The 27,685-nt window shown below is 46.1% G+C and overlaps 2 protein-coding genes across 7 annotated transcripts; both read left to right on the plus strand.

Annotated features, from left to right (window-relative positions):
- Window positions 1-58: 58 nt before the first annotated feature.
- Window positions 59-8,673, plus strand: LOC306834793 (leukocyte elastase inhibitor-like). The gene is made up of 10 exons (XM_079360988.1): window positions 59-83; window positions 383-619; window positions 2,157-2,426; window positions 4,753-4,890; window positions 5,077-5,194; window positions 5,877-6,019; window positions 6,848-6,925; window positions 7,066-7,155; window positions 7,245-7,425; window positions 7,520-8,673. The coding sequence occupies exons 2-10, from the start codon at window positions 434-436 to the stop codon at window positions 7,744-7,746; spliced, it is 1,431 nt and encodes a 476-aa protein (XP_079217114.1). The 5' UTR covers window positions 59-83; window positions 383-433; the 3' UTR covers window positions 7,747-8,673.
- A 1,707-nt stretch (window positions 8,674-10,380) lies between these two features.
- Window positions 10,381-27,309, plus strand: snx16 (sorting nexin 16). Of its 6 annotated transcripts, none has more exons than XM_079360997.1 (9): window positions 10,381-10,557; window positions 11,772-12,325; window positions 12,976-13,062; window positions 17,303-17,451; window positions 18,433-18,502; window positions 19,395-19,531; window positions 19,930-20,052; window positions 20,204-20,246; window positions 27,227-27,309. In XM_079360997.1, exons 2-8 carry the CDS (start codon window positions 11,915-11,917, stop codon window positions 20,220-20,222), a joined length of 996 nt encoding a protein of 331 aa, XP_079217123.1. In that variant the 5' UTR covers window positions 10,381-10,557; window positions 11,772-11,914; the 3' UTR covers window positions 20,223-20,246; window positions 27,227-27,309. The 6 variants fall into 6 exon arrangements, with proteins under 6 accessions (XP_079217123.1, XP_079217124.1, XP_079217122.1 ...); XM_079360998.1 differs by lacking the exon at window positions 27,227-27,309 and adding an exon at window positions 21,586-21,718 and having other exon boundaries at window positions 20,207-20,246; XM_079360996.1 differs by lacking the exon at window positions 27,227-27,309 and adding an exon at window positions 21,586-21,718 and having other exon boundaries at window positions 10,382-10,557.
- The last annotated feature ends 376 nt before the right edge of the window (window positions 27,310-27,685 follow it).

Here is a 27,685-nt window from a genome sequence, read left to right on the forward strand (position 1 = left end):
TGGGTGTGTCGTAGAGAGAGAGAAAAACCCCACAGAGCCAGAACAAGTCTTACTTTCTTTCACTGGATAACTTCAGTCTGAAGGTGAGTACAGGACGACGCCTCTGTGAGATCGGATTTTTAGAAGAGAGAGCAGGACTGAGCTCCTGGTTAGCCAGTAATGGGGTTTTACTGAGTGTGGTTAGCTTTGGAGAATGTTGTCTGCACATGTTTAGAAAGTGGAGGAGGTTGCAAAATAAAAACAAGTCGTTGCAGAGTTCTCTTTAGGTTTGAATAAGATGGATATGAGCCAAAAACTCAAATGATCGTTCAGCTTCTTCTCGCAGAAGGAGAAACTTCCTCACCTTCACTTGTGTCTGAAACATTTTATCTTCTTCATACAGGGCAGTGAGATACCAGTGGATGCTAAAAGTCTCCTCTTTTTACTGGACGCCATGGCTTCAACATCACCACCTCTCTCTCTGGCCAAGGCCAACAACACCTTCTCTCTGGATTTGTTCAAAGAGCTGAGCAAAGACGACAAGACGGCCAATATCTTCTACTCTCCCCTCAGCATCTCGTCAGCTCTCGCCATGGTGATGCTGGGGGCCAGAGGCAACACGGCTGCAGAGATGTCACAGGTACAGAACACACACACACACACACACACACACACACACACACACACACACAATGGCCTAAACAGGGTTTGATAATAAAGAGGGAAAAGTCACAGTTAGCATGTTAACACACCCATCTGGAGCAGAATCAGACATTGAAATGTCATGAAGTCAGTCTGGTTCACTGTGCTGGTTCACCGTGCTGCTGGAATGAAGCCACCTCATTACTGCAGGAAAAGACAAAGAAGAAAGGGGTGGGGCTGGACTTTCAAGTCGTGTCATGTGCACATAGATAGTTACGTGTTCTCGCAGTATGTTTGAGGAGGCGGGAGGACAAGTTTTGGTCACTGCAGGTTTTTTTATTTTTTCTGTGTGGGAGACGAGGTGTGGCACAGAGAGTTACGAGTACTGTCATTCCTCACTCCGAGCCGTGGTGGGGCTCCTTCGGCTCCGGCTCGGAGGAAGAGTTCAGATTTCTCTACGAGCTGTCAACCAAAGACAAAAAATATCAGTACAGTAAAACAGTGACGCACCACCATAAGAGATATTGAAATTATCTTCTACATTATTCCTCATATTCACACATTTTGAAATCTAAATGTTGTTTGAATTGTAAAGCTGTAAAGCTTTCTGCGTTCTAACCTCTCTCCATGTTTCAAAAGCATCTCCAACATTGATCCTAGTTTGAGCAGCTTTCTGCTGCTGGAGCAGAATCTAAAGTTAGAAGGAGGACATGCTGGCTGCTGCGTTGTTGTCAGAGAAGCTTCAACACAGTTTCTGCTTCTGTGATAAACGACACATTACGATACAGACGTAAAGATTCAGCTTTCACTGGTGCAGATCGAGCAGGAGAAGAGGAAAGGGAGCTTCCAAAGTCACAACATGATGATGTTGGTGGTGCAACAGATGTGATGTTGATCAACGCAGCAACAGTTTCAGGACTGAGAGCGACCTGACTGTGACTCAGAGTCTCCAGGGTAACGAAATCCAGTAATCCTGCCTGAGAGTCATCAGTTAGGGAGAGGAACTCCTGTGTGTTCATGCATGCCTGGCTGCGTGTGTGTGTGTGTGTGTGTGTGTGTGTGTGTGTGTGTGTGTGTGTGTGTGTGCAGACAGTTAGAGAACTGCAGGGTGTGTTCATGCTGACAGAGAGAGTCGTCCTCCTTTTAGTGTACTGTCGTCAGCGACTACATATACCAGGATGCATTGCGGTGGCCTGTTTGAGGGATGGGTGGAGAAAAATGTACAAAGTGCACCGTCTTGCAGAACATGTTAGATCTTCATCAAGCTGCATGTGTGTGGGTAAAACAGGACGATTAGTCAATTAGGTTCAAATCAAGTTAGCAATAATGTTTTACCATGATGGGACATTCCTGTGAAAGTACAGGTGGAGAGAAGGCCGAGTGCAAGGGCCCTACTGTCCTCTGACATCCTCTGTCAGGGGGAGCATTCTGTATTTCCTTTACGCTTTGCATCATTCTGCGAAGCCAAACACCCAAAACGAAACATGTTGAATGTAATGATCCACATGCTAAGACAGACTTCCTGCCCCCTTTAGGTCCTGGGATTCTCTGAGGGGGACGAACCAAAGACGGAGGAGGGAGACCAACCAAAGACGGAGGAGGGAGACCAGCCGATGGAGGAGGGAGACCAACCAAAGACGGAGGAGGGAGACCAACCAAAGACGGAGGAGGGAGACCAGCCGATGATGGAGCAGACTCAGATGAGAACGAGGATGCGGTTCCCGATCCGGTCGCAGATGCAGACGCGGCAGCAGCTGAGGATGCAGATGCAGCAGCAAAGCATGCTGCCAGCGTACCTGCGCCAGGTTGTATTAAAAAAAAAAAAAAAAGACTGAACAAACGAAATGCAAAGTGACGATGTTTCCAATCATCTGCAAAAACACTGATGACAGAATTTGGATTTGCTTTTGTATAACACATCTAGTATGCAAACATACACCCATTCCCAATGGGTGAAGCCTTGGCCGAGAAGAGAGGTCTTCAGGTGGTCCCCAACCTTCACTGGGTGTTTCGACCCTTATCCACAACACCCTCCAGTTGGCGGGTCAGCAGTAACTGGCCAGGTCACTGCCCCTCTCCTCCAGGCTTCCAGCTTGTGTCCTCTCTTTTGTGCCAGAGCCAACAGGAGGCTCACTCTGCTGCTTCCCCCAGTCTACGAACAGCTGCTTTCCTCAAGTGGCCTCTCAGCCCAATCTTTGTCATTAGATCCCACACAGATTGAGCTGGGAATCCTCGACATCCAATTTCCACCGTCAACGGCCATGTTGTCCACCCCTTATCCCGGCAGTCTTGGGCAAGTTGCTGGTATTTGGCTTTTTTCCTCTCTGCAGCTTCCTCACAGCCCTCCTCCCACGGCACTGTCAACTCCACCATGATGATCTTCTTCCCCTCTGGAGACCAAATGATGGTGTCAGGTCTTTGGGTGGTGGACAGGACTGCTTCTGGGAAGTGGAGTTTCCTCCCTAGGTCAACCACCATTTCCCATCTCTGGGCTGACTGCAGGAGATTCTGCCTGGCTTGGTTGTGGGAAGCCGTTCTATGGCCCTCTTTCACAAAAGCGATGGTGCTGCACAGCGATCTTACTTTGGTTGGTTGCTTCTTCCTCCTCTCTTGCTCCAGGATGTCTGCGAGCACTGATAGCACCCTATCGTGATGCCACCTGTATCTCCCCTGTGTCAGTGCTGTCTTGCACCCTGACAGGATGTGTGCCATTGTTCCTTTTCCACCACACAACCTGCACAACTGGTCCTCCCTCATCCCCCACCTGTGCAAATTGACTGGGGTCGGTAGGGTATCGCACACTGCTCGGAGTAGAAAGGATATCCGGAAGGGCTCCAGCCGCCACATTTCACTCCATGTGATGGTTCTCTTGGGGAGGTTCCACCTTGTCCAGGCACCCTGAGTTGCGAGCTCGATGGATTTTGCTCTTCTCCCTTCTTCTTCAAGGTATTGGACTTCATCCTGGATCAAGGTTCTCCTTTCCCTAGGGGTTGACTTTGACCACTGCTGGAAGTGTGTGGTTCCTAGACCCTGTCTTCCAGTGCAAGGGTTACCAATGATGTCTTTGGTCCTGAGCAAACTGTCTGCCTGGTTGATCGCCGTGCTGGCGGCCCACTTACAGCCAGATCTTGCCCTGACTCCTGCTTCCCTGGTGAGTTGATCCTGAGAGTCTCTATATGTCAATGACAGTCTGCACTTGGCGACTTTGAACTCCTCAACCACTGATGACATTGGAAGCTGGAGCTGGCCTGATCTTATGTAGAGCCCCAAGGATGTAAAATTGGGGGTATTCCCAACCATCTTCGAAGGTGCTTGTTGAACTTCCTCTCCATTTCTTCAACAGTTGATGGGGTACCTTATATATGGTGAGATGCCACATGAGTCTTGGGAGCAGGCTATGTTGGTAAATCCAGCACTTGTATTTCCCAGGCAGGCCAGACTTGTCAATCTTCGTCAGCCATTCTTCGACTTGTTTCCCTGTGTTGGAGATGCTGTTTTTGTCTGACAGGGAGTCATCATACCACTTCCCAAGGCATTTAATTGGGTTCCCCTGGATGTTTGGGATCACTTCCCCTTGAACTCGTAGCTCACACCTTCCAGTTACTTTGCCCTTTTGGATCACCATGCTCCTTGATTTCATGGACTTGAAAGCCATTTTTGCCCAGGTGGCCATGCGATCCAGTTCTTCCAAGACCCATCTTGCCTGCACGTGAGTTGGTGTGATCACAGTTAGGTCATCCATGAATGCCCTGATTGCTGGCTGTTGACATCCTGCAGCTGTCTTCACCCCTCTTGATCTTGTGCTCGCTGCACAAGCGAGTAACTTTTAAAGCAAAAAACAAGCAGATCATTTCAGCTTAGGGAAATTACTGTGTCATATCATAACTTTGATAAAATATCTAACAACTTGAAGGTGTGTTAATTATTTCAAACCTCTCCCATGGATTTGTTGTATTTATTCTAACTGTCTTTAGTGAGGTTTCAGGTTTGAATCATCAGCTCTTGATGATGTTTGGGGTCTTTTTTCATCATTTAATGGGGAGCTCAACAAAGGGTCAACAAGCTGTGCTCGTGCCTCTGTCTGTCTCAGTGTTTGATGCTAACACACAGCTCTCCTCTGGCTCTTTGCAGTGCCTCAAACAGAGTGGTGACGATGAAGTCCATGTTAAGTTTGGAGAGCTGCTGAAAAAGCTGAACAAGGAGGACGCTGCGTACGCGCTGAGTGTGGCCAACAGGCTGTACGGAGAGAAGTCCTACAGATTTAATAAGGTGTGTGCTCGGTTTAACTACCAGGAAGCAAAAAGAAATCAAGCAACGAGGGAGGAAATGATTTAAATGACCTTTATTTTAACATATGTTTTCAACAGTGAAGTCCCATGTTACATCTTCCTGCTCGGAGTCCCTGGTTTCCTCTCTCTGTGATGTTATATCCAAACGAGACTTTTCTCATTTCAGGATTTCATCGCAGACACAAAGAAGCACTACAGCGCCGAGCTGGAGTCTGTGGACTTCAAACATAAGGCAGAGGAAGCCCGGGTCAACATCAACGACTGGGTGGAGAAGAACACACAAGGTGGGAGTTCATGAAAAAGGGTTTCTCATTCTCACGATGATTCACACACGTGTAAATATCACTGCTGTCGTGTGTCGATAGAAAGCTTGGATTTGTGTGATTTTGATGATGTGAATCATTTCAAGATCCAAACACCACAGCAGCCACAATCTACACATCTGTCAGACCCCCGACAAACAATGATTTTTACAGTTTTTGATTGGCCATGTGAAGGTTTTCTAAACTCCCCGATCACCATATTCCAATAAAAACCTTTCTGCTGCACTGAAGAGTCTCCATGATCACGTCCACTGGCTGATCCAGATTTCTCACTCTAGCTTCTCTTATAATCCATTTTCATTATAGATTTCCTCTTAATTGCAATACATCAAAAAGGAGGCCGTACTCTGACCTTTTGATTGACACTTCGTTTGGCCAAATTAGGACCTCCCACTCTGGGTTCACAGCCTTTATTAGCCAATGAGAGCCTGAATAGAAATGAGGTACCTTCAAGTGTTGTAGTTCTCAGAATCACTCCTGGTCTCAAGACCAGCCCAGAAAGTCTTTTTCGAGGTCTCGCCTTGGGCGGACTTCTGATTGCTCTGGGCTCGGTTAGTGTGGTCTAGACTACAACAGCAGTGCCTTCCTCTGTTCTGATGTATCTACACCCAGCCTCACACTAAACAGCGTCGCTGCTCTCCAGGTAAAATCAAGGACCTGCTGGCTGAGGGTTCAGTGGATGACTCGACCCGGTTGGCGCTGATCAACGCCGTCTACTTCAAGGGAAAATGGAACCATCAGTTCAAGGAGGAGGACACTGTGGAGTATCAGTTTAGAGTAAATAAGGTAACACAGGCCGAAGAGCTGCTTTCATTCACTCAGTTACTCTGTATTTACATTTTCTCTTTCTATCATGTTGCATCTTGTTTGTAGTTTATTTAATTATTTGTTAGAGACAGATTCAATACATCCAATGCAAGAATGATGGTGTTTACAGAGGCTGTTAAAGTCAGGGTCGGTCATTTCCTCCAGAAACACTTTTTTAGATTCTAGTTGAAACTGTCTTTAGGTCCTAACAGAAATTAATAACTCAGGTTCTCTGAAAAAGGAACAAAGTAAATCCATCATCTGTATCAGTTTGTAAGTCTGTAAAAACTTCAACCAATGTCTGCCACGAGGTACCAATCTGATGAACCAATCACAGCCTCCCTGCTCTCTGATGAACCAATCACAGCCTCCCTGTCTCCCTGCTCTCTGATGAAATCAAGGGAGGGGGGCGTGGCTTTAAAGGGAGCACAGGGAGCTACATTCAAAATCGTGCTATTTTTTTAAAAGGACAAATCCTGCCTTTAATTTGCAACAGCCGTCCCTCGAAGGTCTTGCGTATGAAGATAGATAGAAAGATAGCAAGCTCCTTTCAAAGAAAAATGCTGGACCAAAGGATATTTTACTAAATGAAACAGGTGTAAAAGGTGTGCATGGCTTCAGAGCGTCGCAGCGTCAGGAGAGGTGTGTCCAAATGAAACGTGCTCAAAAACAGCCGACTCTATCAGAAACGGTTTCACTCCTTCAGTAGCTTCTGGTGCGCGGACTTCGTCCTCCCCGTTCTTTATTTTGTCCATTACTCAACTTTTGTACTTGAACACTTTGATTTGTCTCTTTGTTGTCTTACAGAACGACACCAAGCCGGTGAAGATGATGCAACAGAAGAGCAAATTCTTACACAGGGACATTCCTGAGATCAACATCAAGGTGCGTCTGTGTTTTTTTCCACCATGCAAAGTGATATTTAAATATTTTATGAACACATCTTAATGAAGTATGTTTGACACGGTTGGTGGAAAGGAGAGCTTCTGATTGGAAGATGATTGAGTGTTTTGTTGTTTTTGCAGGTTATACAGATGCCCTACGTAGGTGAGGACCTCAGTATGATCATCTTCCTGCCCAATGATATCGAGGACGACAGCACAGGCCTGGAGAAGGTACAGGACCACACACACACACACACACACACACACACACTGAACATATGTAAAACACACCCTGATGGTTGACGTTGTTTCCTCCCCAGCTGGAGTCGGAGCTGACCCATCAGAAGTTTGTGGATTGGTCTCGTCCGGACATGATGAATCAGGGGTCGGTGGAGGTGAAGCTTCCTCGATTCAAGCTGGAGGAGACGTACGACCTGAACGAGGTCCTGAAGAAGATGGGCATGTTGGACGCTTTCGATGTGGCCATGAGCGACTTCTCTGGTGAGACATGGCTGTGTATTTTAAACACAAAAACTAAAACGCTGATTCTGTTTGAGTGGTTGACCAGCGGGTTCTCCCTCTCCCTCTGTGACAGGCATGTCTCCAGCCAATGACCTGGTCTTGTCCAAGGTCGTCCACAAGTCGTATGTGGACGTGAACGAGGAGGGAACAGAGGCGGCCGCTGCCACTGGTGCTCTCATTGGGATACGCTCTGTAGAGATCCCCTTCACCTTCATCGCTGACCACCCCTTCCTCTTTTTCATCAAACACATCCCCACCAAGACCACCCTCTTTGCAGGTCGATTCTGCAGTCCGGAGTGAACACGGCTGGACGTCCCACAGACACGGAGGGACAGACAGACCTGTGCCTTGCGTCTCCTCTCTTGTTTCTCTGTTTGCATGTGTCTCTTTCTTCCTGGCTTTCTCTCGTTGTTTCAGTCTCTCTAAAGTTTGATTGACTTCAATAAAAAATATAAATGAACATAAAGAGTCACTTTTAAAAAGGGTCTGACACCTGGGCCCCATGAGGGGCTGAGATACATCTCCTGTAGCTGAGAGGATAATCCTGGAGGCCCTTTAGGACCCTGATATGTTCAGAGGCCTTTGAATGGAAACTATGGTGCTTGATTTGATAAGAGTGATGAATCAGTCAGGTTGAATCCTGTTTTAAATCTTTTGCATGGAAGCATTTTGCACAAGTGTTTTTTTTTCTTGATATAATGTGGTTTTAAAAAAGGGCACATACACTGTATTTCTTTTGCTTCTACTTCCATCAGTCGTCTGAGCTTCGTGTCACACAGCTTTCTCGGGGGCATCCTGAACAGCTTTATCTGGGATCAACATCCTGCACACGGCGCTCTGTCATCCCACTCATGATTTGTTAACAATAAAATGTTTTGCAGACTTTGTCATTCAAAGATGTGTTTATGTGAAATCAGAAATCGGATCTTTACTGCAATAAACCTGTGAAAAAATACACCGTTATAAATTCATGTATTTATGACTAAAAATATCAGAAGTAACACGTTAGTCTTTTACAGCACTCTTTTAAATATTCAAAGGCACAAAGAAGAAGAACGACTCAAACCGGTCTTGAGGCGATGAATGCGTGGCTGAAGGTTTCAGCATAGAGGGCCGTATTAGTGTTAGGTTCAACATTGTCATCCTAAGTTTAAGCAATCATAAACATTAAAAATAACAACTAAACACACACCAATACTCATTAACACAGCAAAGAAAAACGTTTTATTCGTTGTTGCATGTTCCAAATGTAAATCCCCTTCTTCTTAAAGTTGTATGAACCCTTTCTGTATGGACATTAAAGTTGTGGGCAACCTGAGGAACTTCACAGTCTCTTACCTTCATGTCTCGATGTCCTCCATAGTTTCTGTTTGCTGCTCATGAGTGTAAAGTTTATATTTACTCACTCTGACATTTCTCCGTTTGTGCACGGCCATAGCATGTGTGTGTGTGTGTGTGTGTGTGTGTGTGTGTTTGGTACGTCAGGAGAATCCTGCACCATATACTGTATTTTCTATAACAACGTGAGCACTGGGCTGCATCAGGAAAAAACAATAAAGACATAGTGCTGCATTTGCACAGGCCGTGTAATCGGGTTCTCTCTCTCTCTCTGTCTCTCTATGTCTCTCTCTCTCTCTCTCTCTGTCTCTCTCTCTCTGTCTCTCTCTCTCTCTCTCTCGCGCGCGCGCGCGCGCACAGCGCGGCACCGTAATACATTGTACAGATTTGCCGTTTTTACCAGCAGCTCCCATACAATATAAAGGTGAATGATCGGCACTTGCACCTTCTACAAATTGTTTTTTAATTGATTGAATGTGATTATAAACTTTACATATGCTGATGTGAACACAGCACTCGCCCATATATGGCGAGCTGACACCTGTCAGTCAGCAGGACGCCTGCTCCGGGTCTCTCCTCACACCACAGCTTCTCTCCTGAGGCCGTTATTCCTCTAATCCTGCCTGTTTCTGCTCTCTATCACATCTAACAGGTTCAGAATAATAAACCAGTGGACCATTATATGTAAAGGAATACATATTTTCTTCCTATTTATTGACGGGAGTGACACTCGGATCCATGATCTTACATGTTAAACAGACGGGGATTCAGCGGGACTCCCTCATGTTACGTCACAGCCGAATGCGGAAGTAAAGAGCAAAGACTAAAACGTCTCCAGGAGACCCTGTGGGTTATTAATTTCAGAATTTCTTTAAAAACAGTATTGTTAACGTATTTTCCTATGATTAGTTAAGTTTTGTCTTTAACCTGCAATATGCTCTTTAAATAGAGTGTTAAACTGAATTTCCTCTAGTGGGATTATTAAAGTTATGATAATGATAATAATAATGATAATTATAATTATTGTGTGCATACATTCTTACTTTTTCAGGGGCCTCGTATTTCTGTAAATGTGATCTACCAGTTATTACATTTATTCATTGAAAAGATAAAGATAAATAAATAAATAAAAAAACATCTAGTCCAGGGGTGTCCAAAGTGTGGCCTGGGGGCCATTTGCAGCCATTGAAAGGATTTTTTTTGTGGCCCTCGACTTCACTCCAAGAATCAGAAGATTTTGTCCCAAAGCCTCATTCAGATAGTATATTTTGTTATTTCTCTTTTTCCTCTTAGTGAGGGCTGAAAGATATTTCTACAAGTAGAAAAAGTTCAGTACAATGTATGTTTTTATTCTTTCTTTTTTTAACAGCTTTGATTATTTTCCAAAATTTTTGTTCAATATGAAATTGAGTTTTTGCAAACAAGCAGACTGTTGTTTAACAATTTTAATAACCTGAGCTAAATACAGAAAGCTTTTACAAACAAATTAAGCACATTACAGACTTCATTCTGAGAAAATGTAATAAAGAAAACAGAAAAAGAAGAACGATGAAAGTTCCTGGTTTGTACGCCACTGATCGACTTTTACTCTGCTGGTGTGTTGAAACAGCGCCCTCTGCCGGCCGCACACATACACTGCAGCTGTCGGTGTTTGTGAGTGAAGTCATGCGCGTGGACATGAGGCGGTCAGAGGGCGGAGGGTAAACAGCAACACGACGCTCACTCTCCGGGCTTTATGTGGGGGATTCAAGGGGAACAAAGTGACCTCCCACGGTAAGACTCACTCCTTATCATCGTCTCGTCGCACAAGCTTCCTCTGCTGGCCTCCAGGTAACGAGGTGAGCCTATCACAGAGGGCAAGTGACGCGCAGGCGCAGAATATCGTTTAAAAATGTCCTGATTTAGTGTTTACTCATTTATCATCAACACAACACCTCCAAGAAACACACGAATACACACAGGTGAATATGTAGAGGTGCTTATTTATTCGGCTTAATTTAAACAACATGAACGGTTTTATTTTAATAATATTTAATGTATTCTTCTCTGCTGGGACTGTTGCTAAGTTACCATGCTAACTGTTTCTACCTGTCTGCTTTGATCCTCCGCTCTTCTTCTTTATGAATTAGTACATTGACTCAGAGTATCTGTCGTGTTAACCTTTGAATCTAGAGCTAACATTTTGTAATGTGAAAGGAGGTTTTTTTTTTTTTTTTTTTTTTACTTGTTCAGTAAAAAAAGTGTTGTCATCATTAGCTCTCTTGCTAACGTCACCTTTACCAAACGTTAGCTACGTCGTTAGCTGCCTGATGCTAAGATCATGACCGGAAGCGCTGAGCCGGATGTTTGGCAGGCGGCGCGTGCTGTTGACAGTTTGACAGCAGTAATATTTTTATCTATATAAACCATCAAACAGTTGCTAGTCAGATTGATCATTGGTATTTTAGTGTCTCTCCTTAGTCATGATTTTTAATGAGTTAATGAGATTAAACAGGACAGAAGGAGTCACGTGCTGGACAAACCATCAAACATTAGAGACATTATCAGTCAGTCTTTTAGCCCCTCACTGGTTCTGATTGAATGTTTTATATGAGCCTGTCATTTTCTCATTCGGATCAAAATCGATGCCCGGTCAGGTTCCTCTTCCTCTATGTGGAGTCAAACTATCACGGCTGATTAGTTTTTTTTATGCGACGTCTGAAGTTGTGGGAATGAAGTGTGACCACCTGACAATATGGTCAGACACACTCACTCTCTAAGGATTGTAACAGCTGTTTTTCCATCATGGATTTTTACACCTAATTTACAAATCCATAAAATATGAATGACATGTGGCTTGTGTCAATTATTCATCGGCCCCACACGGCGGCGTGGAGCTCTTAGGCGAATGTTTGCTGACAGATTTGTCTCCAGCAGGTGTGACTCTAATCTCCTTTCATCAGTTTAAATTCTCTAAACTTTTCAAATCTCATCTTTTTTTTGCCCAGGGTGTTCAGGTAATTTGACAGCCCATCAGAGTGAGCTTCATCATCATCATCATCATCATCATCATACCGCCTCTCTGATTGCTCAGTGTGACGAACAGCGTCGACATTGGTGGTGGCAGGACAGGAGCAAGCAGCTACCAAAGATGGCATCCCCCTTCGTGCCTGTCCCCGTACCCTTTGACAGAGTCTCAGCCGGAGGTAGCAGTAAGCTCAGACGGCCCCCTCGAGCCTCATCACTCGGCAGCGTCTCCAGCAGCTCGGACTCGTCTCTCCCCAGGGTTGCAGGGGAGGACCTCAACGGACGGGGGTGCGGGGGGTCGGTATCTCAGCGGCAGTCTCGCTGCGTGGATAGGGGCAGCCGGAGCAGGACGCCACCACCTCTACAGAGCCCGGTGACTCGGGCCAGGATGAACGGGTCTTTGGATCACTCGGTGGAGTTCTCCACCTGTCCTCGCTCCGTGTCTGATCCTGTGGGGAGCCAAAAAGAGGAGGAGAGGCCGATAACTCCCACTGTGCTGGGATACGAGGTCATGGAGGAGAGGGCCAAGTTCACGGTATGAAGACAAAAAATCTGCGTGCAAACCTTCAGGAACTTTGGTCAAATCTTCATAACAACTGATTATAAATAAGACGGGTAGTCGTCTGAAGTTTTTAGGTCGAGTCACCCTTTTAACCACAACTCTCCTCCTGACCAGCGCAGCTCGTTTTTGATCAGGAAAAAGAAGTTAATATAATAAAGTCAGTGCTGAGCCACCTTTTAAACAAAGTGACACATCTGATTCGATGTCCCGATGGGTTGCATCGCTGCACATGGCTTCTTATTCATCAGTGAAGACAAGCAGTCGCGTAAACACGACTTCCCATTTTTATGATTTAGGAAGAGTTTGAGAAATGAATGTGAACACAGCTGACGGAAATAATAGATTCAGTTCTGTCGCTGCTTTGATGCAGAAACTTCCAGGTGAGCAAGGCGATGCATCGTAGAAGTGGTTAACTTCAGCACTCCTAAAGTAGACGTATATGAGTTTGATGTCGGCACACAGACGTTTGGTGAGACTGGCAGGATTTGGTTCTGTGTCTGTGCGGTCTAAAGAGTAGGAGCTCTTTTGTAAAGAAATCTCTCACGAGTTCCCTGAAAACAGGTGACTCGCGTGTTCATTTACAGTCGTTAACTCGTGTTTTTATCGTCTTATTTTCACTGCAGGTGTTCAAAGTCCTGGTGAGGAAGAGCGTGGACGAGAGCTGGGTCGTTTTCAGGAGGTACACAGACTTCTCCCGGCTCAACGACAAGGTGTGTGTGTTGGTGTGTCGTCTGTGAGTGTTTTCTTCTGAGAGGTCAGAGCTGTGTTTGATGACACCGTGTTTGACCTTCTGCTCATTGCTTTTAGCTCGCCTTCCGAGCACGCTGTGGAAGTGATTAGAGCTGTACAAAGAAGCTTTTATTCCCAAATAGCCAGCAGGCCTGAGCCAACTGGGAGAACAGGTCTCTCATGGTTTTGAATCACAGATTACAGAACGGAAAACAAACCACATGATGATTCTATTTCAAGAGAATCTAAAATACATATTTTTTCTTAGTTGGAAAAATGCATCAAACACGCAGGAGTTATTTTTGTAGCCCGGCCTGCTTGATATTGATTAAACCTCACGCTGCAGTTTACTAATGCAAACAAAGGCAGTGGGAAAGCAAAGACAGAAGCTGGGAACACCCTACATGCACTCTCAATCAGAAGGGCGAGGACGCGAGGGGTGTGGACATCCTCCTCCATTCCTGTGGCTTTTTACACAGAAGCAGCTGTAATCTTCACAGAGTGCTGCTCCATCTTTTCCCCGAGCATGTGCTGAACGTTTACATGACTCGCAGATCAATTACATTTAACTGGGTGGAAATTCTTCCGCTTTTTTGCGCACATGCACCAACGTCTGGGTGACAAAAACACGATTTAATCTGTGAACTATGACAGAATAGTTATTTAAAAGGACATGCAGCTGCATGTGAAGCTCCCTGACAAACGTGTGGTGCAACGCGTCCGCACATGAACAGGTTCTCAGTATGCAGAGCTGCTGCGCCCTCGCCGTGTGGCTGCTGCCAAGCAGTACTTGTTCTCCAGTTTGGACGCTGGCCAACGTCCCTCTCATCTGAGGCCTCGTTCACATGCACAGATTAACCCACTTCTGTGGCATCTCAAGTAAGAACGGACCAATATATCAGCCAGTTTGATCACATTTAGAAACATAATCAAACTTATTAGATATAAATTTAACGTTTTATTCAGACGCGTGTCATCCTGACGTTTGTCCAGCAGAGTGCGCTCTGACTGAACTCCAGCCAAAAATGTTGATTCCCAGAAGCAAGTCAGTGTTTCGATTTCCCGACCTCTCTAAAGTGCGTCTTACGTCTTCAATCAAACCTCCATTTTTAAAGCAGCAATCTGTAAACTCCACACCTTAAAACAGTCGTTTCAAAGTCGCGCACGGGCGACATCGTAGCAGCTGCATTCATGCACACGACACACCGTCACAGGGAGTAAAGGTCACCGGCCCCGCCCACTGGCTCCAGGTGAATTCTCCTGATTTTATATGCTGCTGCTCAGCTCACTCTGACTCTCTGCAGAGTGAATACCAGGAGGCTGGAGTCTGTTCACAGATGACGCTTTGCCTGCAAATATCAGCAGTTTTCTGCAGGTGTGAAAGAACGACACCACTCCCCAGATCGATGTCGTAATCAAACGAAAGACGACATTTTTACACATTACCTTCTGAACCTCAACATTGCCAACAGACGAGACAACTGTGCATGATGTTGCCTGCAATTTTGTTAATTTAAAAACAAATCTACCAACAATTCAAGCCAAGACTTTTTGTTTCCTTGGTACCAAAACATGCATAGATATCGTATCGTGCAACACAACTTCTCGGGTTATGAAATAAACAGGTGTCGACACACATCAGCTCCAACAGCTGCCAAAACATCCAGAAACAGCTTTATCTTAATCTGTTTGTAGTGGAAACGTAAATCTCAGCTGACATCAAAGTGCTTTATCTTCATCTGCTTACATCTGCTGAAGATTTAAATTCATCTCAACACATCATTGACTGTTTCCACCGCCGATGCAGCCCAGTCAGGACGGGGATCTGTGAGAATGCAGGTCAGAAGTTTATCCAGAAATGATTTTAACCCAATGTGACAACCATAATATCCTCTACGGAAACATTTAAATCCCTCCTGTAACACGATCGTTCTCCCTGCTGAGCGTCGGTATGATCGCCGGCTTCCAAACCCGAGGTGTTTTTAAAAACTGCAGCCAAACGAGGTATAACGATCTATATTCTTTAAATCTCACTCAATTTATCATCGAGCCGCCGGAGACTGTGGCGCTGCCCTACTGTGAGGCACATCTCAGAGTGAGGGTTAGCGGGGTTATTACAAAAGCAAACGTGCGTTTGTTTGCATTCCTCCTGAACTTGGAAGTTCAGGAGGAAACAGTGTGTGAGAAGAGAGAGACGGAGACACAAGGGAGGTTAACCTCTGCGTCCCAGAGAGGCCACAAAGCTTGCACTGCACATTAATCTCATGAAGGGTCGGTGCTGTGATACAATATTTGACTCATGTCCTGTAATAACGATTATATTACAATACAGCAACTCTGAGGTAACTGCAGGATAGCCATAAAATGATGCATCACAACATCTGAGAAACAAAATATATCAAATGCCATGTGGTGGACACTGTAGCTTCAGTGTTTAGCCAGCTCTGTATGTAGAGACACTGTAGCTTCAGTGTTTAGCCAGCTCTGCATGTAGAGACACTGTAGCTTCAGTGTTTAGCCAGCTCTGCATGTAGAGACACTGTAGCTTCAGTGTTTAGCCAGCTCTGCATGTGGTGGACACTGTAGCTTCAGTGTTTAGCCAGCTCTACATGTGGTGGACACTGTAGCTTCAGTGTTTAGCCAGTTCTGCATGTGGTGGACACTGTAGCTTCAGTGTTTAGCCAGCTCTACATGTGGTGGACGCTGTAGCTTCAGTGTTTAGCCAGTTCTGCATGTGGTGGACACTGTAGCTTCAGTGTTTAGCCAGCTCTGCATGTAGAGACACTGTAGCTTCTGTGTTTAGCCAGCTCTGCATGTGGTGGACACTGTAGCTTCAGTGTTTAGCCAGCTCTGCATGGGTCTGTAAAGCTTTCTGCGTTCTAACCTCTCTCCATGTTTCATCTCCAACATTGATCCTAGTTTGAGCAGCTTTCTGCTGCTGGAGCTTATTAGAAACATGCAGAGGCTTTTTAGCTCGGGTACAATCACTTCTATCTGAAGCAGTTCCACTGCCCGCTTCCATCGCTGCAACACCTGTTCACCTGATAACTGCTCTCATATCTGGCAAACCCAGGGGCGTCCAAAACGGCCTTCAAAGCCCCGCCTACCTTCTCTGGTCCAATCAGATCCAGAGCATTCAGGAGCAGAATCTAAAGTTACTGGCTGCTGCAGGTTTCCTTCATGTCTGATCATGAAGAACAAAACAATAAAATGAGAAATCTGTTTTAGTTTCTCAAGCTCTTAGCGATAATCTGATCAAAGTTTCTCTGGTATAAGAACTCATTTTTAATGTCCACACTTTCCTCAGAGTCTTTACATTTAAATCTGGAGCCTTTGACTCCTTTCATGCCACTTGCTCACTTATTGAAGTGTCAAATATCTATCAGGCACCAGAAGGATTTGGTTCAATATGAAACAGCTGAAAGCTCAGTGAAACCATTTGGTTGGCTGCACATGAAAGGTCACACCATCACCATCTGACAACACGTGTTGGATTAAAGCAACAAACACACGAGCTGCCTTGTGCTGCGGGGAGACCTCAAAGAATAACTGAGGACCACCAAGGAGCCCGGCCCAAACAGAAAGCTAATTCAACCAGCACAAAGAAATCTTTCTTATCCCCAGAGGTCAATCTGTTCAGCTGCTTCTTATCAAATCTGTTTTATTCATTTACCTTATTTATTCTCGAGGAAACATTGAAGGCAGGCCCTCGTTTACACTGATGTCCAGAGGAACAGTGGAGACAAAATAAAACAGCAAAGACATTAAATAGTGAAGGAGAGACCGTCCACACTGAGAGCGAGGCTCGCTGGTGCAGAATAAAAGTCCTTGATGGGGGGGCGGGGCTTAAGGAGTTTGAAGTGGGCACGCCGGGGGAGGTTATGAAGGACGGGGTGATTTGGTCACAGTGTGTGAGAAGACAAGCAGCAGAGTTCCTATGGTCTCATAGTCTGTGATGATGAACTTTAGATGAGACTGCTGCAGTAGTCCAGCTCGTGCCGTCGGTGAAATGTCACCGTGTTGACTTTTACAAATCCACCTCACGTCTCTGTCAGATCATCCGAACAAATCGACCCCAAACACCCGTCAAATTCGCTCTGTCTGCACTTTTGCTCACTTTCCGTCTCGTTCGACCCTTGAGTGTGTATTTATTGTGAACTGCTCTACAGAGTGGACATCATGTGATCCTCATCTTATCTTTGTGCTTGTTTGTGTTTTCAGCTGAAGGAGATGTTCCCGGGTTTCCGCCTCTCGCTGCCTCCGAAGCGCTGGTTCAAGGACAACTACGACAGCGACTTCCTGGAGGACAGACAGCTCGGACTGCAGGCCTTTATGCAAAACCTGGTTGCACACAAAGACATCGCCAACTGGTACAAGACACGATTATGTTGCTGTTTTCTTACATTATGGAGACAAAGATCAAAGACATGAACCTGATCACTGATTGTACAGATCACATGTTACTTTTTAATGATGAAACTGCTCCTGAATGCTCTGGATCTGATTGGACCAGAGAAGGTAGGCGGGGCTTTGAAGGCCGTTTTGGACGCCCATTCAGAGCTGGCTAAACACTGAAGCTACAGTGTCCACCACATGCAGAGCTGGCTAAACACTGAAGCTACAGTGTCCACCAACATGCAGAGCTGGCTAAACACTGAAGCTACAGTGTCTCTACATGCAGAGCTGGCTAAACACTGAAGCTACAGTGTCCACCAACATGCAGAGCTGGCTAAACACTGAAGCTACAGTGTCCACCACACGCAGAGCTGGCTAAACACTGAAGCTACAGTGTCCACCACATGCAGAGCTGGCTAAACACTGAAGCTACAGTGTCCACCACATGCAGAGCTGGCTAAACACTGAAGCTACAGTGTCCACCACATGCAGAGCTGGCTAAACACTGAAGCTACAGTGTCCACCACATGCAGAGCTGGCTAAACACTGAAGCTACAGTGTCCACCAACACGCAGAGCTGGCTAAACACTGAAGCTACAGTGTCCACCAACATGCAGAGCTGGCTAAACACTGAAGCTACAGTGTCCACCAACATGCAGAGCTGGCTAAACACTGAAGCTACAGTGTCCACCACATGCAGAGCTGGCTAAACACTGAAGCTACAGTGTCCACCACATGCAGAGCTGGCTAAACACTGAAGCTACAGTGTCCACCACATGCTGACCTGTGTGAGAGGACAGCGCTTTGTGATGATTAGAGTTTTGACTGCAGTACTCATTTTAAACACTAGGGGGCAGAGCTACATTCTCTGTCAGGGATGAAAAATCACAGCTCCGTTTAGAGGAGAGTTTAAGGAGCAGATTTTTATCACTTTGCTTGTTTGTTCTCTTCACCAGCATGGCAGTGAGAGAGTTTCTGTGTCTGGACGACCCGCCTGGACCTTTTGATAGTCTGGAGGAGAGCAGAGTAAGTTTCATGTTTGTGTACAGAAAGAGGTTCAGTGTGAATATGACTGTAGCTCTGTGAAGTGACCAGTCTTAAGTTTGGGTGAAATATCTCCTTCCTTCTGACACTGACATAGTTCCATCATTGTTGGTAAAACTACAAGTGACGCAGACTTTATAACAACTTAAACTTCAGACGACAACGACTGGTTAAGACATCCGGGTGGGAAGTGAGGGAGTACCTGGGGATGTTGTTCATAGTGAGGGTAAAATAGATCTTGATATTCAGAGACAGATTGTTGCATGGCGTTGACGAGGGAGCTGAGCCGAAAGGCAAAGCTTACTTTTTACCGCTGGAGCCAAATTCATCCCTCGCCTGTGACGTCAGGACGGAGATCAAGCAGCTGACAGGAGGCTGGCTGAGGAGCTCGGAGTGGAGCCGCTAATCTAAAGCTAGTGGAGGTAGTTTGGGCAGCTGATCCGGATGCACCCAGATGACTCAGGATCCACCTGGACGAGCTGGAAAATGTTTCCTATTTCCAACACGACTTACAGCGTCGACACCTAGCGGAAGGAAACGGACGTATGGATTGAGATTGCGTCAGCTGCAGAGTGTCGTATAGAACGTGTCTATAACCTGAGGCCATTTTCCTCTTTCATCAGTTTGGTTTGAAGAACTGGGCTCGTTATTATTACAGCAGCCAATAAACTCTTTGCAAGCTTTTCTTGCCCCTTTATAGAAAAACCCTGTAAACTTTACCCGACACATTCTCAGACTGACGACACAAAGCCGTGTGTTAAACTATTTAAATGATTTAAAACAGAGCTTTACATTGAAGACACATTTTGCCCTCCGCCCTGTGTCTCCACTGGAAACTCAAGATTCCCTTTAAGCTGTGTTTTTCTGCCTGCAGGCGTTCTGTGAGACTCTGGAGGAGAGCAACTATCGGCTCCAGAAGGAGCTGCTGGAGAAGCAGAAGGAGATCAGCTCCCTGAGGAGACGGCTGCAGGAGAGGGAGCAGGCCATCCTGCTGCTGGAGAAGAAGATCAAGTCAGTGGACAAACACACACACACACACACACACACACACACACACACACACACACACACACACACACACACACACACACACACACACACACATACACCCCTTTTCAAACATGCATCCCTGAAGATGTCTCGATGTCTGCAGAAGGGTTTCATGTTTTATGCTGGAGGAGAAACTCCTGCAGAAGTCTGAGTGAAAGATTAACACACACTGAAAATATCTTTTGTTACATAAGTATCAACCGTGTGTGTGTGTGTGTGTGTGTGTGTGTGTGTGTGTGTGTGTGTGTGTGTGTGTGTGTGTGTGTGTGTGTGTGTGTGTGTGTGTGTGTGTGTGTGTGTGTGTGTGTGTGTGTGTGTGTGTGTGTGTGTGTGTGTGTGTGTGTGTGTGTGTGTCCCAGTGGCGAGTGTGTGAGTCCCGGGTCTCTGTGCGGTTTGTCGGCTCAGAGCAGTGAGAGCGGCGCAGAAGTGGACGTGGAGTCGTCGGTGGCCGAAGCAGATCAGGACATGACTGAAGACGGCAGGTAAAAAAAAAAAACCGCTAACACAACAAGAACACGCCACACAGGCCGGCGTGAATATGATGGAAACAACAACACACACTCCTGTCACTCAGCCAAGTCCCGCCCTCACCGCTGTGTTTTTCCTTAACGCTCGCCCTTTTGTTTTTCACAGCAGCAGCGCTCCGGTCTGACACAGAGTCCGTAAAGTGTTTGAGGTACTTTAACGACAGCAGACGAGTCTCATGCATCTCTCACTTCTCTGTTTCTCTGTCATGTCACATGTTTCCTCTGAGTGCAGCAGAGCTCACATGTTGTATGTTCACTTAATGCAACATGTGAGCTCTGAAACCCGTCTGTCAGGACGCTTCTAACGGTTGGAGACGGTTCATTTTCAGAGCTGACGATTCGGTGATGACAGCCAGACGTGTGCTGAACGTCTTTTTTTTAAACATTCAGGGTGTCAGGGTTAAAGGTGTTCAGCTGTGCCGGTGGAGGATCACAGCTCCCGCACGCCTCCGGAGCTCTTAAACCAATCTGTCTATTTATCTCATCTTTTATGTCTCGTTTACCCAACGTGACACAAAACTACGGCGGCCAAAGAGACCCAAAACGTTTCAGCCGCCTGTACACAAATATGTACGAGGACAGCGTTGTTAACAGCGTCTGTTATTTGTCTGCTTGTTGACTCAACCTGAGAACCATCCGTCTCCAACCACGTGGCGTGGTCATCGTGCTGCAGTGTTGTGGCTTCCTGTATGGTCTGTGACTAACCGCTCCTCCTCTCACACGGCGCCGTGCGCTCTGTGATGTCAGGTGTTCCTCCGCCCTCTCTCATCCGCCTCCTGCCGGACACGCAGGGAAGATGTTTTCATTAAATCCCATCATTCGATCCCAACATCAGGAAGGGAGTCTGACACTAGAACCATGTTCCTGTGACGCTCCTCTTCGTTAGACGCTGGTCATAAGAGGCGTGCAGTTTGACTCCAAGTCATGATTCCTTTTATTTTAAGTTTGTTTTTTTTCCTGCAAGTTTTAAATCCTCAGCAGCAGTTTTCTCCTCTCCAAGACTCAAACATCTATAAAGCTGATCTGCTGAAATGTTTCCTCCCCAGCGTACAAAGCTCCTTCTGATAAAAAAAATAAAATCATCTGATGCCAAAGTTTAGATCTGTACGATCGAATAGAGAGGCTGATCTCACGCAGGCTGATTTAGGACTTGTTTGCTTCTAAGCTTAATAAAGGAATCAACAGGTGCAGCTTCTCATGGATCCTTTGAAAACAGATGAAACGGAGTAAATTCCCCGAGTCCTGCAGGTTGAGATGTGAGAGGGTCAGAGGGGAACCTGTCCTCCTGCTGTGTTTCTGGTGTAGTTTCATTAACAACATGTGACACAGTTTCTCTTTCCCTCCACGAGGACGGCTCAGATAAATCCTCTTCTCTGCAGGATCCTGTCAGTGTGTCTGGCTTCATGTTGTCTGAGTCCTCACGCTATGTTGAGTAAGTGAGCTCCATCCATCAATCACATGCTGACTGTTTCTCTTCGCTGTCTGTAGTGGGAGATGTGAGGTGGAGCTGGTGCGATCCTCGGCCTGTTGGTGCGGCCCGTCACTCAGCGCCTCCCCTCCGGTCATCCAGGTCACTCAGCTCTACCACCGCAAACTAGAACAGTAAGGACGACCACCGGGCCTCGTCCTGACCCTCACAGCTCCCACCTCACCTTCCAGTCCTGAACCCGACATGAACGCGTGCAGGGCCGTCCGTGTCACACATACTTCCCCGTGTACGAGTGTGGTGGTGGGACATTTAATCTGCATCATCGCCAGAAGAGAATCGACCTCGGAGAACAAAACCTGAGACGAGGCGGCTAAAACCTCAAACGCTCCACAGTCCCCCTCCTTCCTTCTTTGAACCTCCAAACGCATTCGCCTCACCGGATCATTGGGATCCTGCGGTCACAGAGTCTGGCGTCCTGACACTCCCCCCCCCCCCCCCCCCCCCCCCCCCCCTCCCCCCAAAAAAAAGAAGCCTGCTAAGCGGGCAGCGGGTTGTTTGAGGACTTTTTTTAAAAAAAGTGACAATCTACAGAAGGTCTGAACATTCCTCTCATGGGTTTCTGCAGACGCACGCTGGTGTGAAAAGAATCGAGGAACAGCGCCCCCCTGTGGCTGCATGCTCAGGGAGAAGAGTCTCTGAGGATGATGGTGAGGAAGCAGGCGACTCTCTGTGTGCAGGTGGATCACACAGCTCTCCTGAGAGAGGAACATACCGTTTACTTTAACAGGAATGTAACTTCCCATGTAAACACTATCACATGTACACTCACACAGCTCCTCCTGCTGCTCCGGGTTTATTATGCCTCTGAAGACCTCTCCTGGCGCCTCGGGTCCTAATTTGTGGAGCAAGGCTAGAACAGTGAGCTCTGCTGAGGCAGTTCAGACCTTTTATATACAAAAAAAAACTTTATGCAGATCATTGAGATTTTATTGGATAAGATTTTAAGATATTAACTCACTGCCTCGGCGTGAACAGACTTTAGTTTGTGGCGATGGTGAAAAGCTCAGCAGAGAAGCGGCGATATCCCAGGAGCTCAACTTCCTGCCACGCTAAGCTGGGTTTGCTTTTGTAATGCGGTCGAGCTGACCCCTTGAATCAGGAAATGAACAATTATCTGTTATTTTTTTCACCTGGTTTCGACATATTTAAGGGCTTCTGTGTACTCTATGAAAAGCTTTCTTGGATTTGCTTGGTTTTATTTGGCAGCAGGGAACGAGGTCGTGAGAGTGGAGCTGTGACGTAATCAAGTGTTTCCTCTGGTCCGAGCTGCTCTGAGGACATCACAGGTCGGATCCCTGCACAGGTAGACAGGTTTTATCTTGCACAGTAAAAGAAACATCCTCAGAGGTCGGATTCAAACCTACACCTGTACGAGTCTGTACGCAGGGGGGGCACGACATAACCGCGTGGCCACAGCATGTGCATCCCAAACAAAAAGCTTTGAGCAACAGACGAGTGTCTTTGGGGACGCGTCTGCACTAATCCACACTTTGTGTTTCTGTCGTGTTCACATCACAGAACTCAGGAGCTGCTGCTTTACTTCAGCTCCAGGATCGCTGTGTGTGTGTGTGTCTGCACTCTGTCCAAATGTTGGCTAACACTCGACACGTTCTGAGTCCAAACAGGCATAAACCGTGTATGAGGAGAAAGTGATGCATGGCTTGAGGCGGCGTCTGTTTCAGTACTTTATCTGGTCTGTGGAGACGGTGATGTAACAGCTGTCTCTGCTCAGTGTAAAGCAGCTTGCACATTCTTCAAGAAGCTCGTACAGACGGGATCCTCCTCTGACATGTTTCCAGATACGGAGACCTTTTCCTGCGGTCTGAGGCAATCACTCGGAGCCACATGAAAACGTTGAGTCACTCGGACTCCTAAATATGCAAACAGAGCGGCCGGGTTTGTCTTTTGAAACTTGTACATGATTTTTCTTTTTGAGGGATGCAGAAAGCGTCGTAGGTTAAAACACAGAATCTACCCGAGAGGCTTCACGGGGGAAACAAGACGTCAGACGAGGTTCTTAATGAGTCTGTAAAAAAGTTCCGAGCCGCGTCGCAGGTGTTTGACTCTGAGCCCGACTGCTCAGCGGCCTCCTCTTCATCCTTACAAAGCCATATTTTTTAGGAGCAGAGAAACAGTTTTCTGTCTTTGATGATGACTTTATGAAGTGTGTAATAAGTCTGCTTAAAGTTTAACGGACTCAAAGCGGGCCTGGGAACGTCTCACGATGCACTTTATGGATGAATGGAAACCCATAACGTTTACTTAGTTTTATTAGTTTGAGACAGAAACGTGCCTTTTCGCCCGCTCGATCCGTCGGCGCTCTGCTCCCACGTGTTGATGTGTGCTTCATGTTTTAGGGTTTCTTCTGTAAATTCCTCTCGTGCTAAGTGCCTTAGCGATCACTTTCCTTTTGATGTGTGTAAACGGCTTTATAGACGCTTTTATTGTCACTCCTCTGTACGTGTGGTGAGGCTGAGCTCAAATGTTTGTTTTTTTGTGATATTAAAAAAGATATAATCAAGTCTTAGTTCACGTAGACACTAATAGCTGCACTTTGAACGATTTCACCTTTTAATGTCCTGGATTTAAAGGGATACTTCACTGAATAAAGACGAAGGTCAGGTGTGTAGATCAGAGAATGAAATATTGAATAAACTTTGATGATGTATTGAACCTCTGTGTGTGTGTGTGTGTGTGTGTGTGTGTGTGTGTGTGTGTGTGTGTGTGTGTGTGTGTGTGTGTGTGTGTGTGTGTGTGTGTGTGTGTGTGTGTGTGTGTGTGTGTGTGTGTGTGTGTGTGTGTGTGTGTGTGTGTGTGTGTGTGTGTGTGTGTGTGTGTGTGTGTGTGTGTGTGTGTGTGTGTGTGTGTGTGTGTGTGTGTGTGTTTTCACAGTTGTGTCCACGCTGAGATGATGCAGGTGTAAAGTTACATAAAGACCTTTTAAAAAAAATGCTAGTAAATTCTGTGGGTGTAAATATGCAGGGACAGTACACGCTGTGACTCCCTGAATAACTTAACAAGGCGTGTGCATAGTGAACATTGGGTTAGGGTTAGGGTTTGGGGGATTTTAATGGTTATTTTCATGTATTTATAGTTTTTAAAGCTCAGCTGTGTAACATTCAGGAGACGGCCTTGTTCACCAGCTGATGACAGGGAATCTCTGTGACCCTGAAAACAAGCTGAAACATTCTGTCAGGAGCGAGCTGACCCCTCGTCCCTCATAAACGTTAAAGAAAAACATTGTTGTAGTCAAGTCCCCACGACTGAGACAAAGACATTTAGGGGTCGAGACAAAGACATTTAGGGGTCGAGACAAAGTCTGATGATGAATGAAGTCAAAGTGCTTTTTCCATTCTGAGACGAGAGGAAACGATTTTCACTTTCCTGGTAGAGAAGCTTCATTCCCTCCGGTTTATTGGGAGCAAAGACTCGGAGGACTCAAACTGGGAAATGTCCTGTGAGTGTCCCAGTGCAAAGACGGAGACTCTCCAGTTGCAAATGAGGGGGGATTTACAAGCAACTCTAGTGTATTTCACACACAGTGGACAACGGAGACTGGAATAAAAAAACCCGAACGTGTTGGTCTCTGAAAACGAGGATGGAGATGACCTCAGAGAACCTGCGAGAGCTGTTCCACCTGAAAACATTCAGAAGACGCCTCCACACAGGGAACTGAAGAGGTGGATGAACCTGTGCCTGCACGGACTCCTCGAACCAGCAGCAGGAAACCCTCCACACGGGAGTTCTCCATGTTCCTGGAGAGAAGGGCCCTGCAGCCATACGGGGCCCTCTATCCTTAATGCTTCCTGTCACTGTGACCATGGTGCACTTCTTCCAGTGTGGCTTTTGAGGAGAGCCTTGTAAGAGTTCTTCAGACGGAGCTGGATGCCTCTTTAAAAACGACAGCAGACAAGAGTTTCCACAGTAAAGACATAATAAACAGACAGACCTCAGTTATTCTACAGAGGTGAAGCCACAGCGAACAGGCCAGAGAGTCTCCCAGCAGTCATCTCTCCTCCCTGTAAATATGAAGGACACACTAACTGAGGAGTGTTAACAAGCTGACACGGAGCGCCTTTATTCTGTAAGGAAGCTTACAAATGTTAATGTTGATAACACAATGCAGGACGCGGGTACAGAAGGACCAGGATGAGGACTAAACGAGGCATCCAGCTCCTGTGATTACACAGGAGGAACTCTTTCAGTCATGTGACGCTTCAGCGTGTTTGATGGGTTTTCTTTCTTTTGTCGAGTAAATGTTTGTATCGTGTTTGATGCTCTCGGTGAAGGTCACGTGATCAGTGAGTGTGACGGGAGGCACACAGACCCTGCAGGGTTCACGCAGCAGAAACACGCTGACGTCATTTATCTGAAACTGGTGAGATGATGACGTCATCAGAATGATTCCTGCGGTGACCTCACGTCATGCGGTCCAAGATCTCAGAGAGGAGAACCGTCAGCAGGACTGCTCGTGTCAGCAGCATGTTTCCATGGAAGGTGTGGCGTCTGATTGGTCCTCTGTTTCATGGGACTTCATGAGATGTTCTGGACTTGGGAGGCGGAGATGGACGGAAGAAAGGGCGAAACATGAACGGGAATAAGAAAAGATGGAGGAGGAAGTATTGACGGCGAGGACAGAGGGGAGAACGTAAAGGCAACAGGAAATCAGATGACACCTTTCAAAATATGCTGTGAAGCTTTTCTTGTTGCTTTTTCTGTTAACTACAAATTAAAAAGGATGTAATGAACGTCAATACTTAATTTAGAGTTAAAGTAGAGAGGACAGAACCTTTTAAATTCAGTGTAATGTGGATTTATGTTGAAAACAAATTGATCCTTGATGATAGCAGCTTACAGAAAATCCATTATCAATGTTTACAGCTCAAACCCCCAGGTGAAAACTTTCAAACACGTTTGATCATCTATGACGCAACAATGTACTGAAGGTGTATTTTAAATATTTACAACGATGTTGGAGCTGAAGCTGGGCGGTTAGAACATTATGACGTATTTATACTCCAGATTATGATTTGTGAAATGTTCCTGACTCTCCTGAAGCAAAATGAAAACCAAACTGCTGCGCAGATAAAGTTCACAATGCAACGCCCTAAACGCTGAAACAACATAATAAATAACTGATGGCGAGCCAGAGAGTTTAAGCGATCACACCTGTTCAGTCATGCCAAGGGTACAGTTATGTTTCCTCCTGTGACAGGCTTCATATATATCATTAGACATGGTGCTTATCAGAAAGCCGTTGATTACGAACATGATCGAAAGCTGTTCTTCTGAAACGTGCAAGACAAACCGTACGAGAAACAATCAGGTCGGAAATGATGAAAAAAAAACAAGCTGTATGAAAGGTATGCACACAGAATGATTGGGGGGGGGGGGACAGTTTGTTCTGTCCAGGCTCTTGGAGCTGGAGACGCTCCCAGCGTTCCTGAGCTTCCCTGTCAGCAGCCAGCGAACCACACCGAGCTGCAAAGTGTCCGTGTCAATCCTCAGTCATTTCTAGAAACACTCGACATCTCTCTTCTGTTTCTGTTGTTTTCACTTCATCAGGTGTGCGTCTTTATTGAACAACAAAACAGCAGTTTAACAGCAGGGTCAGGATTCTGTCATGGGTTTTGCCCCCAGAACGACAGACAGGACAAGCAGGAAAGGATTCCTACCTGGACCCGTGACGATGATGAAAGCAGCCTCTGTACATGAGGTGTGAGCTCCGAGGCCTCTTTATTCTGCCTTCTCGATGTTTCCAAACTTTGGACCAGTTAACTAGAGTCTGAACACACATGTAACCAAATTTGAAAGTAGCTGCTGGGAACATCCCTCGTTTCTGCTAAATAGGAGTTTAAGGTCAGATTAACTTTGACAAGGGTCAAACAATAAACACAGCTTACATTAAAAACAAAGGACCTTAAAGAGGACTGTTTATTTGACCTTGTTCAGGAGGGGATACAGGATTTATAGTCTTTGTTTTTCTGGACTGAAGGGGCTTTGTGGTGTCTGATGGCAGAGAGCGGGAGAAGAGGTGGAGGAGAGGTGAGTGGGCTCCTCTGGAGATATACAAAGGAGCTTTCCATATCTACAATCCCA

Source organism: Symphodus melops, assembly GCF_947650265.1.
Source record: "Symphodus melops genome assembly, chromosome: 14".
Taxonomy (NCBI): domain Eukaryota; kingdom Metazoa; phylum Chordata; class Actinopteri; order Labriformes; family Labridae; genus Symphodus; species Symphodus melops.

Bases quoted from the DNA above. Each gene is read 5' to 3' on its own strand.
- LOC306834793 (XM_079360988.1), top strand. From the start codon at position 434: ATGGCTTCAACATCACCACCTCTCTCTCTGGCCAAGGCCAACAACACC. The intron at 6,926-7,065 runs GTGCGTCTGTGT...TTGTTTTTGCAG, and splicing joins TTCCTGAGATCAACATCAAG to GTTATACAGATGCCCTACGT. The intron at 7,426-7,519 runs GTGAGACATGGC...CCTCTGTGACAG, and splicing joins GGCCATGAGCGACTTCTCTG to GCATGTCTCCAGCCAATGAC.
- snx16 (XM_079360993.1), top strand. From the start codon at position 11,915: ATGGCATCCCCCTTCGTGCCTGTCCCCGTACCCTTTGACAGAGTCTCA. The intron at 17,452-18,432 runs GTACAAGACACG...TCTCTTCACCAG, and splicing joins CACAAAGACATCGCCAACTG to CATGGCAGTGAGAGAGTTTC. The intron at 20,053-21,585 runs GTAAAAAAAAAA...CGCTGTCTGTAG, and splicing joins GACATGACTGAAGACGGCAG to TGGGAGATGTGAGGTGGAGC.